This window comes from Mesoplodon bidens (genome assembly GCF_964165515.1).
Source record: "Mesoplodon bidens genome assembly, chromosome: 1".
In the NCBI taxonomy this organism is placed as follows: domain Eukaryota; kingdom Metazoa; phylum Chordata; class Mammalia; order Artiodactyla; family Ziphiidae; genus Mesoplodon; species Mesoplodon bidens.
In genome coordinates, this window is record NC_138176.1 from 79,937,681 (window position 1) to 79,955,361 (window position 17,681).

Here is a 17,681-nt window from a genome sequence, read left to right on the forward strand (position 1 = left end):
TTTGTAGAGATGAAGGGGGGATCCAGGATTTTAACTGACCACCTAATAGGATTAATTAAATAATTAACCTAATAGGATTAATAGAAGCCTATTTTATTAATATTTTTTCACCAGAATGCAGCCTCTTAAAGACAGGGATCAGGTCTTGTCCACCTCTGTATCCCCACACTTAGCACACTGACGAGCATATGCTAGGCACCTACTAAATAGTTGTTGAGTGAGTAAAAAGTACAACCCAACCAGAAGCACATTAGTAGGAATGTTATAACAAGACCATAGAAATAATTCCATTTTATTCTCTTCTACTAAAACCATGTGTGAAATGTAGTATTCAGTTCCAGGCAGCACAATTCAAGAGCTATATCAACAAACTAGAATCAGTCCAGAGCAGGTCATCCTTAATGGAGAGAGCTCTAGAAATGGGGCTTCTGTCAGGAATAGTTGAAGGAATGGGAAATTTAGCCTGGAAAAGTGAAGACTAAAGGGAGATATGAAAACCATCACCAGGTATTTAAAGGACAGTCATATATAGAAGAGCAATCTGGCTTATTGCTCTTCAGGAGCAGCATTATGAGGGGGAGATTTTAAGCTTTGGGGCATTTGTGTCTATATCTGTCTTACATGTAAGTAGAATGGGGTGCCTTGTGACATGGGGCTTGCAAAGATTTGGGTGTTGTTGGATGGAAACTTATGATGGGCAAGAATTTGGATTTACTATAAACGCACTTTTAACTTTTCTGTTGATTAGAGATTCTTATTTCCTTCAGACATATATCACGGCCATTGCTAAGCTTACAAATTACATGTGTTTTATCTTTACTTTTTTAGAATGGCTATACTCCTTTACATATTGCTGCCAAGAAGAATCAAATGCAGATAGCTTCCACACTCCTGAACTATGGAGCAGAGACGAACATTGTGACAAAGCAAGGAGTCACTCCACTCCATCTGGCCTCGCAAGAGGGGCACACAGATATGGTCACCTTGCTTCTGGATAAGGGAGCAAATATCCACATGTCAACCAAGGTATTCCGGTTTTGCCTCTTGCTTTAGTGAAGAGTCTTCTGAATGAATGTAAATAGAAACCAATCTAAGATAGTTTGGAACAAAAAGGGGGCAGGTTTTAAAGAGAAACGGGAATATCTCATAGAATTCAAGTGTAGCAAAGGAGTCAAGCCTCATGAGGGACTGGAAGATCACAATGAAGCAAGGAATGAGGCTCACAGACTCTGCCTGCAGGGCTGCATGTTTGCGTCTTGACTTTTCCCGAGAAGTCAGTTTCACTTGCCTCTCTCTGTGGATCTGCTTCCTGAGCGTCTCTGTGTATGTGACCAAAGAGGCTACCCTATAGCTGCCAATAATCAGCATCGCTGCAATTCAAGCAGTCAGTCCAGATTGCCATGGTACCTGCTGGTCCTAATTCCAAATTCCAGAGAGGGAGAGAGGTGGCAGTTTCATCTGTGTTCTGGCCCAAGCATTTGCTTCTAAGCTGCTGGTCTATACCCATGACCTAAGTCATTTTCAGCTGGGCTGAGCTTCAGAGGCACCTGTTGGCTGGGAGCAGGGAACTCAGTAAAATAAAGATTTCTGAGCCAGCTTCAGTTGAGCCTAGCTTGGCTGGTTGCTGTGGAAGTGGTCAGATAAAGCACCTCTCCAGAGAATAGCCTTTGTGGACAGCATATTAGCTCTAACAGAGTAATAGTTAGGGACGTATCAGAAAAAGAGATAATTCAAACATTAAAATATTTAGATTTTTACAAGTACATGTCAGTCTCTCTCCATATATAGCTATACCCCTATCTATCTTATCTGTATATATATCTATCTATATCTGTATCTATATCTATATATTTATATCTATATATACTTCTATGTACTCCATTGGAGCCAGCTGCTGAGAAACAAAAAATTGGAGCCTGTATTTGTAAGTTAGCTCATCAGTTAGATCTCCTAATACTTTTTTGTAACACGTGGTGTGGGTTTAGTGAAAATTAAGTTTCTTAGGATTTTCCACAAATATACAAATAAGATGTTTTCCACAACTCACTGTTGAATTAATTAGTACTTTTGGAGACTCAGTAGTAAGTTGGTCTTAATAACATTTGTAAATGGGTCGTGTAGCTTATGTCCTTTAGAAAGAACTGTGAAAAAGACAGGCTGTTTTGAATGCCTCTAGAGCCCTATTCTGTGTCTTTATCACTCAGAAGTGTTCCAGTACATCCCTTGCCCTTACGTACTTCTCTCTTCTCTATCAAAAGGCCTCTGAGATCCTTTTTTAAGGCATGGTGAGACTAATTACACGGTTAGCCCTCCAAAAGATATTTGCATTTTAACAAGAATGAACATGATGAAGCCTTATGGTGAAATTCAGTGTGTCAGACAGTCATTAAAGTCCGGGGCATGGATTTCCTTGTGGTCATTAAAATCATGCCTCTCAGGTGGTCTTTTACCCCACTGGGGATAGTGTCACCATGAAACCAATAGTAGAATATTTCATTTAACATCAGTATACAAATGAGTCATGTAAGTGTTTATTGTCCATTAAAAACAGATCTTCATTAAAAAATAAACACAAGAAATCCATAAACAAATCAGGCAAAATTTTGAGTAGAATGGAAATTCTAGACATTTCATGAAACTGATCACACAGTGCTTCTGATGGTATAATTTTTAATTCATAAAAATTTTAGATACATATCTGGAATCAGTTCACTATGTTCTCCCTGATAATATTCTTCTAAACATATTACTTCCTTTGAGAGAATTATAGCAGTCAATCAGCAAATATTTCATGAGTATTTTTGAGTATTTTCTCCACTCAGCAATGGAGAAAAATGTTCAATTTGAATCACAATGTATTTATGTTATCTTTATAACAATGATTTCAACATTGGATGGTGTCTTAAAGACAAAGGCATGATGTACTGATATTTGCTACTAGAGTAAAATGTTAGTAAATATGTTAAGATATATCTGAATAACAATATAATATATAAAAATATAACCCTGGCTTTTGGTTGGTATTATTTATAATTATACATTATAATAATAAATAAGTTATATATGAAATAAATAAATTATAAGATAATGCAACCATGAAAGTATCTCAGGTAATAAACAAAGCCGATAATAAATTCTCCTGTTTTTGTAAATTACATATATTCTTTTTCTACTTAAGACCAACTAAAATCAGTAATTTCATATTCTCTAAATGATTATTTCTCAGTAAGAACTGTAATATAGAAATGATATTACACTCCTTATCTAATCACCATGTAATAATAAAATAAAACCGGCTGTAGAGTCCACCGGTACGTCTTAGGAAATAAATTACTTTTTTGAAAAGAACTCCTCAACATCTTCTATTTTCTTAATTTATTAGGAAGGATTACATAATTTGATTTAGGTATGCAAGCTTACCATAATAAACTATAGAGGATTTTCATAATGGTTGTTAGTTTGCAATCTTATACTGTAGAAAATCCATTCTGCAAAATCATGTAGAAAACAGCACATATATTTGAAAGGTCATTAAAGATGCCTTTGAGATATTTGATGATCACTTCAATAACATTTTTAAAAGACCGATGATCTCAAAGGAGAAATATTTTTATGTTCGCTATTTTAATATGGACAAAAACAACATGAAGAATAATCTTCTGTTTTGTCCTAATATTCATACTGTTTATACTTTAGGACTGTATACTATTTGTTTAGAAGTGATAACATTTTAATGCAAAAGGGTGCATATTCCACCTCATCCTCATGGTTTATGAAACTCAAAGTTGAGCTCCAGAATTCCTTGGTGTTCCAGTGGTTAGGACTCAGAGCTTTCACTGCCAAGGGCCTGGGTTCAGTCCCTCGTTGGAGAACTAAGATCCCACAAGCTGCACGGCACAGCCAAAAAAAAAAAAAAAAAAATGAAAAACAAAAACTGAGCTCAGCCAGAACTCTAAGAATCAAAAAGCCTTGGACTCTTAAATATAAAGCCCTTTCTCTAGTTGGAGAATTTTTTCTTCCTCTGTAAATATCACTTCGATTTTTTAAAGGTCAGAGAACTTGTCAGTTTATAGAAGTAAAGCAGGCCTGCAGAGCCATGGTTAAGAGGGCTGGTCAACTTTAATTGGATGTGAATTGGGGGAGAGGGGGTGCCAACTCAGAGGACAAGTAAGATACCTCAGTATACTGATGCAGGATGTACAGGAAGAGGATAAATATACTAGGTATTTGAACAATATAGCAGGAGAGAAACATACGGCATGAATATACTGTTAGCTGGAATATAAGCTCTAAAAGGGCAGAAACTTTTATTCACTGATATATTCGAGTGCCTAGAACACTTCCTGGCATGTGAAAGGTACTCAAAAAACACTGGTTAAACATACAAATGATTTAGGTTTTAAAGATACTCTTTAAATTTCAATTTTGCTTGATGGGAGATACTTGCATATGTAGTGACACTGCCAGACTGTGGCATTGACTGAATAAACCACTTTTCCCTCCTCCTTTCTCTATTCTTTCATCTTTTATTAATTCTTAACTGTACTTTAATTGCATGTTCAAATAATTAAAATAATTACTTGATATATGTGTGCCAGGACATTTACATAAAACTGGCCAAATTTATGGGGCAATATATAAATGATGGGGTCACTATTTAGCACTTAGAGGAACCCCCAAAGTAATATGCTATCTTTGGATGCTGGAGAAAATTATTCTGAACTCATTTCCTGTAACTCTGGACATTTTTTTCATTGATGTGATGTTTTATTGATGAAAATATAAATTATTGCTGTGGTTATAATGTAGAAGTAGTAACCGGTTGGTCCATTATTTAAGGAAATAAATTGATTCAACAGGAGGCACAGATGGGTTTGAAATAAATGTTGTTTGGAAGCTTATTAGCTGAGTTATTTTAAAGGCTCACATCATAATATAAGTACAGAGTATAGAAAATGTAATTTGAAGAAAGTGTTGAGTAACTTAGAGAGTATGTCTTAGGTGGAAAGTCATATTAACTTGGAGGGTTTGTCTTAGATATCAGAAAATGCAATTTCTAGAGAGAGGCTATGAATTTTTCAGGATTTTTCAAGACATAGTATTATAGATGATACAATGTATTTTCTTCTTCAATTGTACCCCTTTGCTTCCCTTCTCTCTATAGAGTGGACTCACATCCTTACACCTTGCAGCCCAGGAAGATAAAGTGAATGTTGCTGATATTCTCACCAAGCATGGGGCTGACCAGGATGCTCACACAAAGGTAAAGCGAATCACTGTAATATTGTGACAGGTTCTGACTTGGATTATTCCCAGTAGCCCCCATTCAGGTCACCAAAAGTCCAAGTTCCCCCTCCTCAAAGCCCATTCTGAATTAGTTATGACTCTCCTGCTCACAAATCTATAATGGTTCTCCATTTTTGCTGAAATCAAGTCCAAATGGATAGCAGATATTAGGAATCTTTGCAAAAAGATTCCAACTTTGCAGACTTAGGTTTACCCTCTCTCCCTCATTACTTCAGCTAGTCAGGATGACTTGCACTTTTCTTCCTGTACTTGCTTCCCTCCATGCCCTCCTTTCCCCTTGAGTATTAACTACTAGAGTAGTAATATATTTGTTTATTATTATTTATAGCTTGGTTACACTCCTTTAATTGTGGCCTGTCACTATGGAAACGTGAAAATGGTCAACTTTCTTCTGAAGCAGGGAGCAAATGTCAATGCAAAAACCAAGGTAAAATACATGTACTCATTTTTATTTTCTAAAAGCAAATGGTTTGGTCATATGGACACTTCAGTAGCTCACCATAGTTACAAACATATTTTCTTTTTAGTTCTTCTTAGTGATTTTGAATAAGTGATGTAGTTTTGTACAATTGTTTGGGACTTTTCATTCTAATAACCTTTGACAACCATGTAGGCGACATCGATATAACAATTTACTACAGGATACAATAGATGCTGGCTAGAATATCTTGATGTTCTGGCCGATTTCCTTTACATTGTTTCAGGGCCTTGGCCCTCCCCTAGCTCTCAGTCTCTGGTGAGGAAATACAGACAGGCAGCCTGGACTGCATGCCTTTCATTTTTAATGAATTCTGTCACATTTGGACTACCATATGGTTGTGCTCAGTGAGGCAATACTGTGTAAGGCCTGGCTTGGAAGTTTTCAAAGATAATGCAGAGCTGACTGTTTTTCCCAGTGCCATCTGAAGGGTCCTATCCTGCAAAGCATTATGGGAACATAAAACCATACTTCGGTATATTCAACTTATTTCAAGGTAGAGAAATGCGTAAAATAACTACTGCTACTATGCATAATATAACCTGCAGCTCCAATTTTCTTGATCCAAAGAAGTATGTAATTGCATTTTTTTAAGTTTATGTATCAGAAATCACTAATTGCAGCTGTGTGAATAGGCTCAAGGAAATTAGTGTGAGCACATTTGGGAGTTTTCAAAGTCATCATTCAAGATGATACTAATTAGCCGCCACCATCTTGAGGTGAGCTGTCGTGGTGTCCCAATTTCCATGAGGAACTCTGGTCTGCAGCGCTGGGTTCGAGGCCTCTGCCTGCGGTACCCTATGAGCAAGTAAAACTAGAATAAGCACAAAGAGAATAAAAAGGCTCCAGGGCTGGGCAGAGCTGCTGGTGAGGCTCCCCAGGGGGATAAGACTGACAGACTACACAATTGACACAGAAAAAGAGAGAAAGAGAGTGAGAGTGAGAGAGAGAGAGAGAGAGAGAGAGAGAGAGAGAGATAGAGAGAGAGCGAGAGCTGCCTGTGTGGAGCATAGTGCTCAGGCACATGGCCTGACAAGCTGAGGTGTTGGGCGCAGCCATTTCACACTAGAAACTCTGGTCTGAAGAGCGGGGTGCACTTCAAGTGAAACTAGAAAAGCACAAAGGAAAAGAAAAAAAGATATACAGGTGTTCCACCAGACACTGCCCTGCCCACCAGAAGGACAAGATCCAGCCACACCACGAGACCACAGGCGCCAGTCCCCTCCACCAGGAAGCCTACACAACCCACTGAACCAACCTCACTCACTGGGGGCAGACACCAAAAATAATGGGAACTACGAACCGGCAGCCTGCGAAAAGGAGACCACAAACACAGTAAGTTAAACAAAATAAGAAGACAGAGAAAAATGCAGCAGATGAAGGAGCAAGGTAAAAACGCACCAGACCAAACATATGAAGAGGAAATAGGCAGTCTACCTGAAAAAGAGTTCAGAATAATGATAGTAAAGATGTTCCAAAATCTTGGAAATAGAATGGAGAAAATACAAGAAACGTTTAACAAGGACCTAGAAGAACTAAAGAGCAAACAAACAGTTATGAACAACACAATAAATGAAATTTAAAATACTCTAGAAGGAATCAATAGCAGAATAACTGAGGCAGAAAAATGGATAAGTGACCTGGAAGATAAAATAGTGGAAATAACTACTGCAGAGCAGAATAAAGAAAAAAGAATGAAAAGAACTGAGGACAGTCTCAGAGACCTCTGGGACAACATTAAATGCACCAACATTCCAATTATAGGGGTCCCAGAAGAAGAAGAGAAAAAGAAAGGGTCTGAGAAAATATTTGAAGACATTATAGTTGAAAACTTCCCTAACATGAGAGAGGAAATAGTCAATCAAGTCCAGGAAGGGCAGAGAGTCCCATACAGGATAAATCCAAGGAAAAACACACCAAGACACATATTACTCAAACTATCAAAAATTAAATACAAAGAAAAAATATTAAAAGCAGCAAGGGAAAAGCAATAAATAACATACAAGTGAATCTCCATAAGGTTAACAGCTGATCTTACAGCAGAAACTCTGCAAGCCAGAAGGGAGTGGCAGGACATATTTAAAGTGATGAAAGGGAAAAACCTACAACCAAGATTGCTCTACCCAAAAAGGATCTCATTTAGATTCAATGGAGAAATTAAAACCTTTACGGACAAGCAAAGTTTAAGAGAATTCAGCACCACCAAACCAGCTTTACAACAAATGCTAAAGGAACTTCTCTAGGCAAGAAACACAAGAGAAGGAAAAGACCTACAATAACAAACCCAAAACAGTTAAGAAAATGGTAATAAGAACATACAAATTGATAATCACCTTAAAAGTAAAGGGATTGGGGCTCGAGGAGAAGATGGCAGAAGAGTAAGACGCGGAGATCACCTTCCTCCCCACAGATACATCAGAAATACATCTACACGTGGAATTGCTCCTATAGAGCACCTACTGAATGCTGGCAAAAGAACTCAGACCTCCCAAAAGGCAAGAAACTCCCCCACATACCTACGTAGGGCAAAAGAAACAAGAAAAAACACAGACAAAAGAAAAGGGATGGGACCTGCACCTCTGGGAGGGAGCTGTGAAGGAGGAAAGGTTTCCACACACTAAAAGCCCCTTCGTGGACAGAGACTGTGGGTGGCGGAGGGGGGAGCTTTGGAGCCATGGAGGAGAGCGCAGCAACAGGGGTGCAGAGGGCAAAGTGGAGAGATTCCCGCACAGAGGATCATGCCGACCAGCACTCACCAGCCCGAGAGGCTTGTGGGCTCACCCACCGAAGTAGGCGGGGGCTTGGAGCTGAGGCTCAGGCTTCGGAGGTTAGATCCCAGGGAGAGGACTGGGGTTGGCTGCATGAACACAGCCTGAAGGGGGCTAGTGCGCCACACCTAGCCAGGAGGGGGTCCGGGGAAAAAGTCTGGACCTGCCAAAGAGGCAAGAGACTTTTTCTTCTCTCTTTGTTTCCTGGTGCACGAGGAGAGGGGATTAAGAGCGCTGATTAAAGCAGCTCCAGAGACAGGTGCAAGCCGCGGCTATCAGTGCGGACTGCAGAGACGGGCATGAGACGCTAAGGCTGCTGCTGCTGCCACCAAGAAGCCTGTGTGCGAGCACAGGTCACCATCCACATTTTCCCTCCCGGAAGCCTGTGCAACCCGCCACTGGCAGGGTCCCATAATCCAGGGACAGCTTCCCCGGGAGAATGCATGGCGCACATCAGGCTAGTGCAATGTCACGCCGGCCTCTGCCACTGTAGGCTCTCCCAGCATCCCGTACCCCTCCCACCCTGTGGCCTGAGTAACCCAGAGCCCCTGAGTCAGCTGCTCCTTTAACCCGGTCCTGTCGGAGTGAAAAACAGACGCCCTCAGGCGACTTACATGCAGAGGCGGGGCCAAATCCAAAGCTGAACCCAGGGAGTTGTGTGAACAAAGAAGAGAAAGGGGAATCTCTCCCAGCAACCTCAGGAGCAGCGGATTAAATCTCCACAATCAACTTGATGTACCCTGCATCTGTGGAATACCTGAATAGACAACAAATCACCCCAAATTGAGGAGGTGAACTTTGGGAGCACGATATATTATTTTTTCACCTTTTCCTCTTTTTGTGAGTTTGTATGTGTATGCTTCTGTGTGAGATTTTGTCTGTATAGCTTTGCTTTCAACATTTGTCCTAGGATTCTGTCCATCTGTTCTTTTTTTTTTTTTTACTTTAAAAAATTTTTTTCATAATATTTATTTTTTATTTTAATTATTTTATTTTATCTTACTTTACTTTATTTTATTTTATTTTATCCTCTTTCTTTCTTTCTATTTGTTCTCCCTTTTATTCTGAGCTGTGTAGATGAAAGGCTCTTGGTGCTCCAGCCAGGAGTCAGTGCTGTGCCTCTGAGGTGGGAGAGCCAACTTCAGGACACTGGTCCACAAGAGACCTCCCAGCTCCACATAATATCAAATGGCAAAAATCTACCAGAGATCTCTGTCTCAACATCAAGACCCAGCTTCACTCAACGACCAGCAAGCTACAGTGCTGGATAACCTATGCCAAACAACTAGCAAGACAGGAACACAGCCCCATCCATTAGCAGAGAGGCTGTCTAAAATCATAATAAGGCCACAGACACGCCAAAACACACCACCAGACGTGGACCTGCCCACCAGAAAGACAAGATCCAGCCTCATCCACCAGGACACAGGCACTAGTCCCTTCCACCAGGAAGCCTACACAACCCACAGAACCAACATTAGCCACTGGGGACAGACACCAAAAACAACGGGAACTACAAACCTGCAGCCTGTGAAAAGAAGACCCCAAACACAGTAAGATAAGCAAAATGAGATGATAGAAAGACATATAGCAGATGAAGGAGCAAGGTAAAAACCCACCAGACCTAAAAATTAAGAGGAAATAGGCAGTCTACCTGAAAAAGAGTTCAGAATAATGATAGTAAAGCTGATCCAAAATCTTGGAAATAGAATAGCGAAAATGCAAGAAACATTTAACAAGGACCTAGAAGAACAAAAGAGCAAACAAACAATGATGAACAACACAATAAATGAAATTAAAAATACTCTAGAAGGGATCAATAGCAGAATAAATGAGGCAGAAGAATAGATAAGTGACCTGGAAGACAAAATAGTGGAAATAACTACTGCAGAGCAGAATAAAGAAAAAAGAATGGAAAGAACTGAGGACAGTCTCAGAGACCTCTGGGACAACATTAAACACACCAACATTCGAATTATAGGGGTCCCAGAAGAAGAAGAGAAAAAGAAAGGGACTGAGAAAATATTTGAAGAGATTTTAGTTGAAAACTTCCTTAATTTGGAAAAGGAAACAGTTAATGAAGTCCAGGGAGCACAGAGGGTGCCATACAGGATACATCCAAGGAGAAACATGCCAAGACACATATTAATCAAACTATCAAAAATTAAATACAAAGAAAACATATTAAAAGTAGCAAGGGAAAAACAACAAATAACACACAAGGGAATCCCCATACAGTTAACAGCTGATCTTTCAGCAGAAACTGTGCAAGCCAGAAGGGAGTGGCAGGGCATATTTAAAGTGATGAAGGAGAAAAACCTACAACCAAGATCACTCTACCCAGCAAGGATCTCATTCAGATTTGATGGAGAAATTAAAATCTTTACAGATAAGCAAAAGCTGAGAGAATTCAGCACCACCAAACCAACTTTACAACAATGTTAAAGGAACTTCCTTAGGCAAGAAACACAAGAGAAGGAAAAGACCTACAATAACGAACCCAAAACCATTAAGAAAATGGGAATAGGAACATACATATCGATAATTACCTTAAATGTAAATGGATTAAATGTTCCCACCAAAAGACACAGACTGGCTGAATGGATACAAAAACAAGACCTGTATATATGCTGTCTACAAGAGACCCACTCCAGACATAGGGAACCATACAGACTGAAAGTGAGGGGATGGAAAAAGACAGTCCATGCAAATGGAAATCAGAAGAAAGCTGGAGTAGCAATTCTCATATCAGACAAAATAGGCTTTAAAATAAAGACTATAACAAGAGACAAAGAAGGACACTACATAATGATCAAGGGATCCATCCAAGAAGAAGATATAACAATTGTAAATATTTATGCACCCAACATAGGAGCACCTCAACACATAAGGCAAATACTAACAGCCGTAAAAGTGGAAATCGACAGTAACACAACCATAGTAGGAGACTTTAACACCCCACTTTCACCAATGAACAGGTCATCCAAAATGAAAATAAATAAGGAAACACAAGCTTTAAATGATACATTAAAGAAGATGGACTTAATTGATATTTATAGGACAATCCATCCAAAAACAATAGAATACACATTTTCCTCAAAAGCTTATGGAACATTCTCCAGGATAGATAATATGTTGGGTCACAAATCAAGCCATGGTAAATTTAAGAAAATTGAAATCATATCAAGTATCTTTTCTGACCACAACACTATTAGACTAGATATCAATTACAGGAAAAGATCTGTAAAAAATACAAACACGTGGAGACTAAACTATACCCTACTTAATAACCAAGAGATCACTAAAGAAATCAAAGAGGAAATCAAATAATACCTAGAAACAAATGACAATGAAATCACGATGACCCAAAACCTATGGGACGCAGCAAAAGCAGTTCTAAGAGGGAAGTTTATAGCAATACAATCCTACCTTAAAAAACAGGAAACATCTCAAATAAACAACCTAACCTTGCACCTAAAGCAATTAGAGAAAGAAGAACAAAAAATCACCAAAGTTAACGGAAGAAAAGAAATCATAAAGATCAGATCAGAAATAAATGAAAAAGAAATGAAGGAAACGATAGCAAAGGTCAATAAAACTAAAGCTGGTTCTTTGAGAAGATAAACAAAATTGATAAACCATTAGCCAGACTCATCATGAAAAAAGGGAGAAGACTCAAATCAATAGAATTAGAAATGAAAAAGGAGATGTAACAACTGACACTGCAGAAATACAAAGGATCATGAGAGATTACTACAAGCAACTCTATGCCAATAAAATGGACAACCTGGAAGAAATGGACAAATTCTTAGAAATGCACAACCTGCTGAGACTGAACCAGGAAGAAATAGAAAATATGAACAGACCAATCACAAGCACTGAAATTGAAACTGTGATTAAAAATCTTCCAACAAACAAAAGCCCAGGACCAGATGGCTTCACAGGCGAATTCTATCAAACATTTAGGGAAGAGCTAACACCTATCCTTCTCAAACTCTTCCAAAATATAACAGAGGGAGAAACACTCCCAAACTCATTCTACGAGGTCACCATCACCCTGATACCAAAACCAGACAACGATGTCACGAAGAAAGAAAACTACAGGCCAATAACACTGATGAACATAGATGCAAAAATCCTCAACAAAATACTAGCAAACAGAATCCAACAGCACATTAAAAGGATCATACACCATGATCAAGTGGGGTTTATCCCAGGAATGCAAGTATTCTACAGTATATGCAAATCAATCAATGTGATACAGCATATTAACAAATTGAAGGAGAAATACCATATGATCATCTCAATCGATGCAGAGAAAGCTTTTGACAAAATTCAACACCCATTTATGATAAAATAACCCTCCAGAAAGTAGGCATAGAGGGAACTTTCCTCAACATAATAAAGGCCATATATGACAAACCCACAGCCAACATCGTCCTCAATGGTGAAAAACTGAAACTATTTCCACTAAGGTCAGAAACAAGACAAGGTTGCCCACTCGCACCACTATTATTCAATATAGTTTTGGAAGTTTTAGCCACAGCAATCAGAGAAGAAAAAGAAATAAAAGGAATCCAAATCGGAAAAGAAGAAGTAAAGCTGTCACTGTTTGCAGATGACAGATACTACACATAGAGGATCCTAAAGATGCCGCCAGAAAATTACTAGAGCTAATCAATGAATTTGGTAAAGTAGCAGGATACAAATTAATGCACAGAAATCTCTGGCATTAGTATACACTAATGATGAAAAATCTGAAAGTGAAATTAAGAAAACACTCCCATTTACCATTGCAAGAAAAAGAATAAAATATCTAGGAATAGACCTACCTGGGCAGACAAAAGACCTGTATGCAGAAAATTATAAGACACTGATGAAAGAAATTAAAGATGATACAAATAGATGGAGAGATATACCATGTTCTTGGATTGGAAGAATCAACATTGTGAAAATGAGTATACTACCCAAAGCAATCTACAGATTCAATGCAATCCCTATCAAACTACCACTGGCATTTTCCTCAGAACTAGAACAAAAAATTTCACAATTTGTATGGAAACACAGAAGACCCTGAATAGCCAAAGCAATCTTGAGAACGAAAAATGGAGCTGGAGGAATCAGGCTCTCTGACTTCAGACTATACTAGAAAGCTACAGTAATCAAGACAGTATGGTAGTGGCTCAAAAACAGAAACATAGAACAATGGAACAGGATAGAAAGCCCAGAGATAAACCCACACACATATGGTCACCTTACCTTTGATAAAGGAGGCAAGAATATACAGTGGAGAAAAGACAGTCTCTTCAATAAGTGGTGCTGGGAAAGCTAGACAGGTACATGTAAAAGTATGAAATTAGAACACTGCCTAACACCATACACAAAAATAAACTCAAAATGGATTAAAGACCAGACTGTAAGGCCAGACACTATCAAACTCTTAGAGGAAAACATAGGCAGAACACTCTATGACATAAATGACAGCAAGATCCTTTTTGACCCTCCTCTTAGAGAAATGGAAATAAAAACAAAAATAAACAAGTGGGACCTAATGAAACTTAAAAGCTTTTGCACAGCAAAGGAAACCATAAACAAGATGAAAAGACAACCTTCAGAATGGGAGAAAATATTTGCAAATGAAGCAACTGACAAAGGATTAATCTCCAAAATTTACAAGAAGCTCATGTAGCTCAATAACAAAAAAACAAACAACCCAATCCAATAATGGGCAGCAGACCTAAATAGACATTTCTCCAAAGAAGATATACATATTGCCAACAAACACATGAAAGAACGCTCAACATCATTAATCATTAGAGAAATGTAAATCAAAACTACAATGAGATATCATCTAACACCGGTCAGAATAGCCATCATCAAAAAATCTAGAAACAATAAATGCTGGAGAGGGTGTGGAGAAAAGGGAACCCTCTTGCACTGTTGGTGGGAATGTAAATTGATAGAGCCACTAAGGAGAACCGTATGGAGGTTCCTTTAAAAACTAAAAATAGAACTACCATACAACCCAGGAATCCCACTACTGGGCATATACCCTGAGAAAACCATAATTCAAAAAGAGTCATGTACCAAAATATTCATTGCAGCTCTGTTTACAATAGCCAGGACATGCAAGCAACCTAAGTGTCCATCAACAGATAAATGGATAAAGAAGATATGGCACATATACACAATGGAATATTACTCAGCCATAAAAGGAAATGAAATTGAGTTATTTGTAGTGAGGTGGATGGACCTATAGTCTGTCATACAGAGTGAAGTAAGTCAGAAAGAGAAAAACAAATACCGTATGCTAACACATATATATGGAATCTAAGAAAAAAAATAAGGTTATGAAGAAACTAGGGGTAAGATGGGAATAAAGACACAGACCTACTAGAGAATGGACTTGAGAATATGGGGAAGGGGAAGGGGAAGCTGTGAGAAAGTGAGAGAGTGGCATGGACATATATACACTACCAAACGTAAAATAGATAGCTAGTGGGAAGCAGCCACATAGCACAGAGAGATCAGCTCGGTGGTTTGTGACCACTTAGAGGGGTGGGATAGGGAGGGTGGAAGCGAGGGAGACACAAGAGGGAAGAGATATGGGAACATATGTATATGTATAACTGATTCACTTTGTTATAAAGCAGAAACTAATATGCCATTGTAAAGCAATTATACTCCAATAAAGATGTTAAAAAAATGTAAATGGATTAAATGTCATGTGTTAAACACTCCATGACATAAATCACAGCAAGATCCTTTTTGATCCACCTTCTAGGGAAATGGAAATAAAAACAAAAATAAACAAATGGGACCTTATGAAACTTAAAAGCTTTTGCACAGCAAAGGAAACCATAAACAAGACCAAAAGACAACCCTCAGAATGGGAGAAAATATTTGCAAATGAAGCAACTGACAAAGGGTTAATCTCCAAAATATACAAGCAGCTCATTCAGCTCAATATCAAAAAAACAAACAACCAAATCCAAAAATGGTCAGAAGACCTAAATAGAGATTTCTCCAAATAACATACACAGATTGCCAACAGACACATGAAAGGATGCTCAACATCACTAATCATTAGAGAAATGCAAATCAAAACCACAATGAGGTATCACCTCATAGGTCAGAATGGCCATCATCAAAACACCTACAAACAGTGAATGCTAAAGAGGGTGTGGAGAGAAGGGAATCCTCTTGCACTGTTGGTGGGAATGTAAATTGATACAGCCACTATGCAGAACAGTATGGAGGTTCCTTAAAAAAATAAAAATAGAACTACCATATGATCCAGCAATCCCACTACTGGGCATATACCCTGAGAAAACCATAATTCAAAAAGAGTCATGTGCCACAATGTTCATTGCAGCACTATTTACAATAGCCTGGACCTGGAAGCAACCTAAGTGTCCATCGACAGATGAATGGATAAAGAAGATGTGGCACATATATACAATGGGATATTACTCAGCCATAAAAAGAAATGAAATTGAGTTATTTGTAGTGAGGTGGATGGACCTAGAGTCTGTCATACAGAGTGAAGTAAGTCAGAAAGAGAAAAACAAATACCGTATGCTAACAAATATATATGGAATCTAAAAAAAAGTGGTTCTGGTGAACCTAGGGGCAGGACAGGAATAAAGACACAAACGTAGAGAATGGCCTGGAGGACATGGGGATGGGGAGGGGTAAGCTGGGACGAAGTGAGGGAGTGGCATGGACATATATACACTACCAATTGTAAAATAGCTAGTGGGAAGCAGCTGCATAGCACAGGGAGATCAGCTCAGTGCTCTGTGACCACTTAGAGGGGTGGGATAGGGAGGGTGGGAGGGAGACACAAGAGGGAGGGGATATGGGGATATATGTATATGTATAACTGATTCACTTTGTTATACAGCAGAAACTAACACAATATTGTAAAGCAATTATACTCCATAAAGATGTTAAAAAAAAAAAGCTGCTACTAACTAGAAACATAAGTTTTGGAACTCAGTTTTTTTATATCCTCTTTGAAGTTGAAACATAAGCATGCCTAATACATAAGCTTATTTGTAACTGAATTAAAAATAAAGTTATTTTTTAAATTATTAATAATACTAATAACATTTGAGATTCAAAACTTCTAATCTGACTCTAACAAGAATAACTATTCCCTAGTTTCTGAGCAGTTCTTGAGTTTTCATGAAATTGCACTTTGAGACTTATTTAAAAGCTTCCATATGAATTCTCAGGCTTTAGCGTGTGATACCTTTTTGCTGAGTCAGTTCACCTATAAGTATTACTGGAAAGACTTTCTTGTTGGAATCCAGGTATTCTCCTGAAAGGCATAAATGCAGCAATGCAATGAGATTTTGTCAGAACTTGAAAACGTTTACCATATTTTTTTGTTAAGTGTTTGTTGAAATGGTTAGGATATTTAGAAGCCAGACATGTTGTCTATATAACATCATTTACCTCCCCTGGGTTTCATCTGCATTCAAATGGACATTTGGTTGAGAGAAAAATCTCATTTTAACTGTTCAGATTTTTAAAAAGTGAACTATGTAGATTTTACCTGCTTTTGGAAGTAAATATATATTTTCATATATCTTCAGGGGAGTGGACAGATACATACCTCAAAGGACATTCTTTTAATAAATACTTCAGAATTTTTTCACATAAAATGACATTTTTGGAGGAGGAATCATGTTTTCTTCCTCACATCCCATATGTAACCATAGTTACTAAAAAATTGTTTTGTTGCTATGAAAATATAAACATATGTATTTCATTTACTCATCAAACATTCATCACTTGGTATAAAAATTTGGAAAATTTTATAAAACTTTGGTATAATCTTTATAAACACAATAGAAAGGAGTAATTTTTTTAGGAAAATAAATATTACTTACTTTATGCTCCTGAAATATCCATGGATTACTTGATTTGAGAGCAGAGTCCTTGCAGTAGCTATAAGTTCCTCAGAGTCCTTGTAATTGATTTATATTTCCAGGTTTCCTGGGGTCATTCTATTGTAGGGATATATAACAGACAAGGCAGAGCTGATGACATTCCAGCCAGGGGGTAGTCAGACAAATAGACTGTCACAGATGTGGTACATCCCCATGGATGGAAAGGCC

At 38.2% G+C, this 17,681-nt stretch overlaps 1 protein-coding gene across 25 annotated transcripts in view; it reads left to right on the plus strand.

Moving 5' to 3' along the window:
* Nucleotides 1–17,681, plus strand: part of ANK2 (ankyrin 2) — a 720,153-nt gene that overhangs the window by 605,417 nt on the left and 97,055 nt on the right. For all 25 annotated transcript variants that reach the window (XM_081237049.1, XM_081237043.1, XM_081237038.1 and 22 more), the window contains 3 exons: nucleotides 829–1,026; nucleotides 5,165–5,263; nucleotides 5,636–5,734. In XM_081237049.1, the coding sequence (XP_081093175.1) occupies nucleotides 829–1,026; nucleotides 5,165–5,263; nucleotides 5,636–5,734 (396 nt within the window). The remainder of the gene's footprint in view (nucleotides 1–828; nucleotides 1,027–5,164; nucleotides 5,264–5,635; nucleotides 5,735–17,681) is intronic.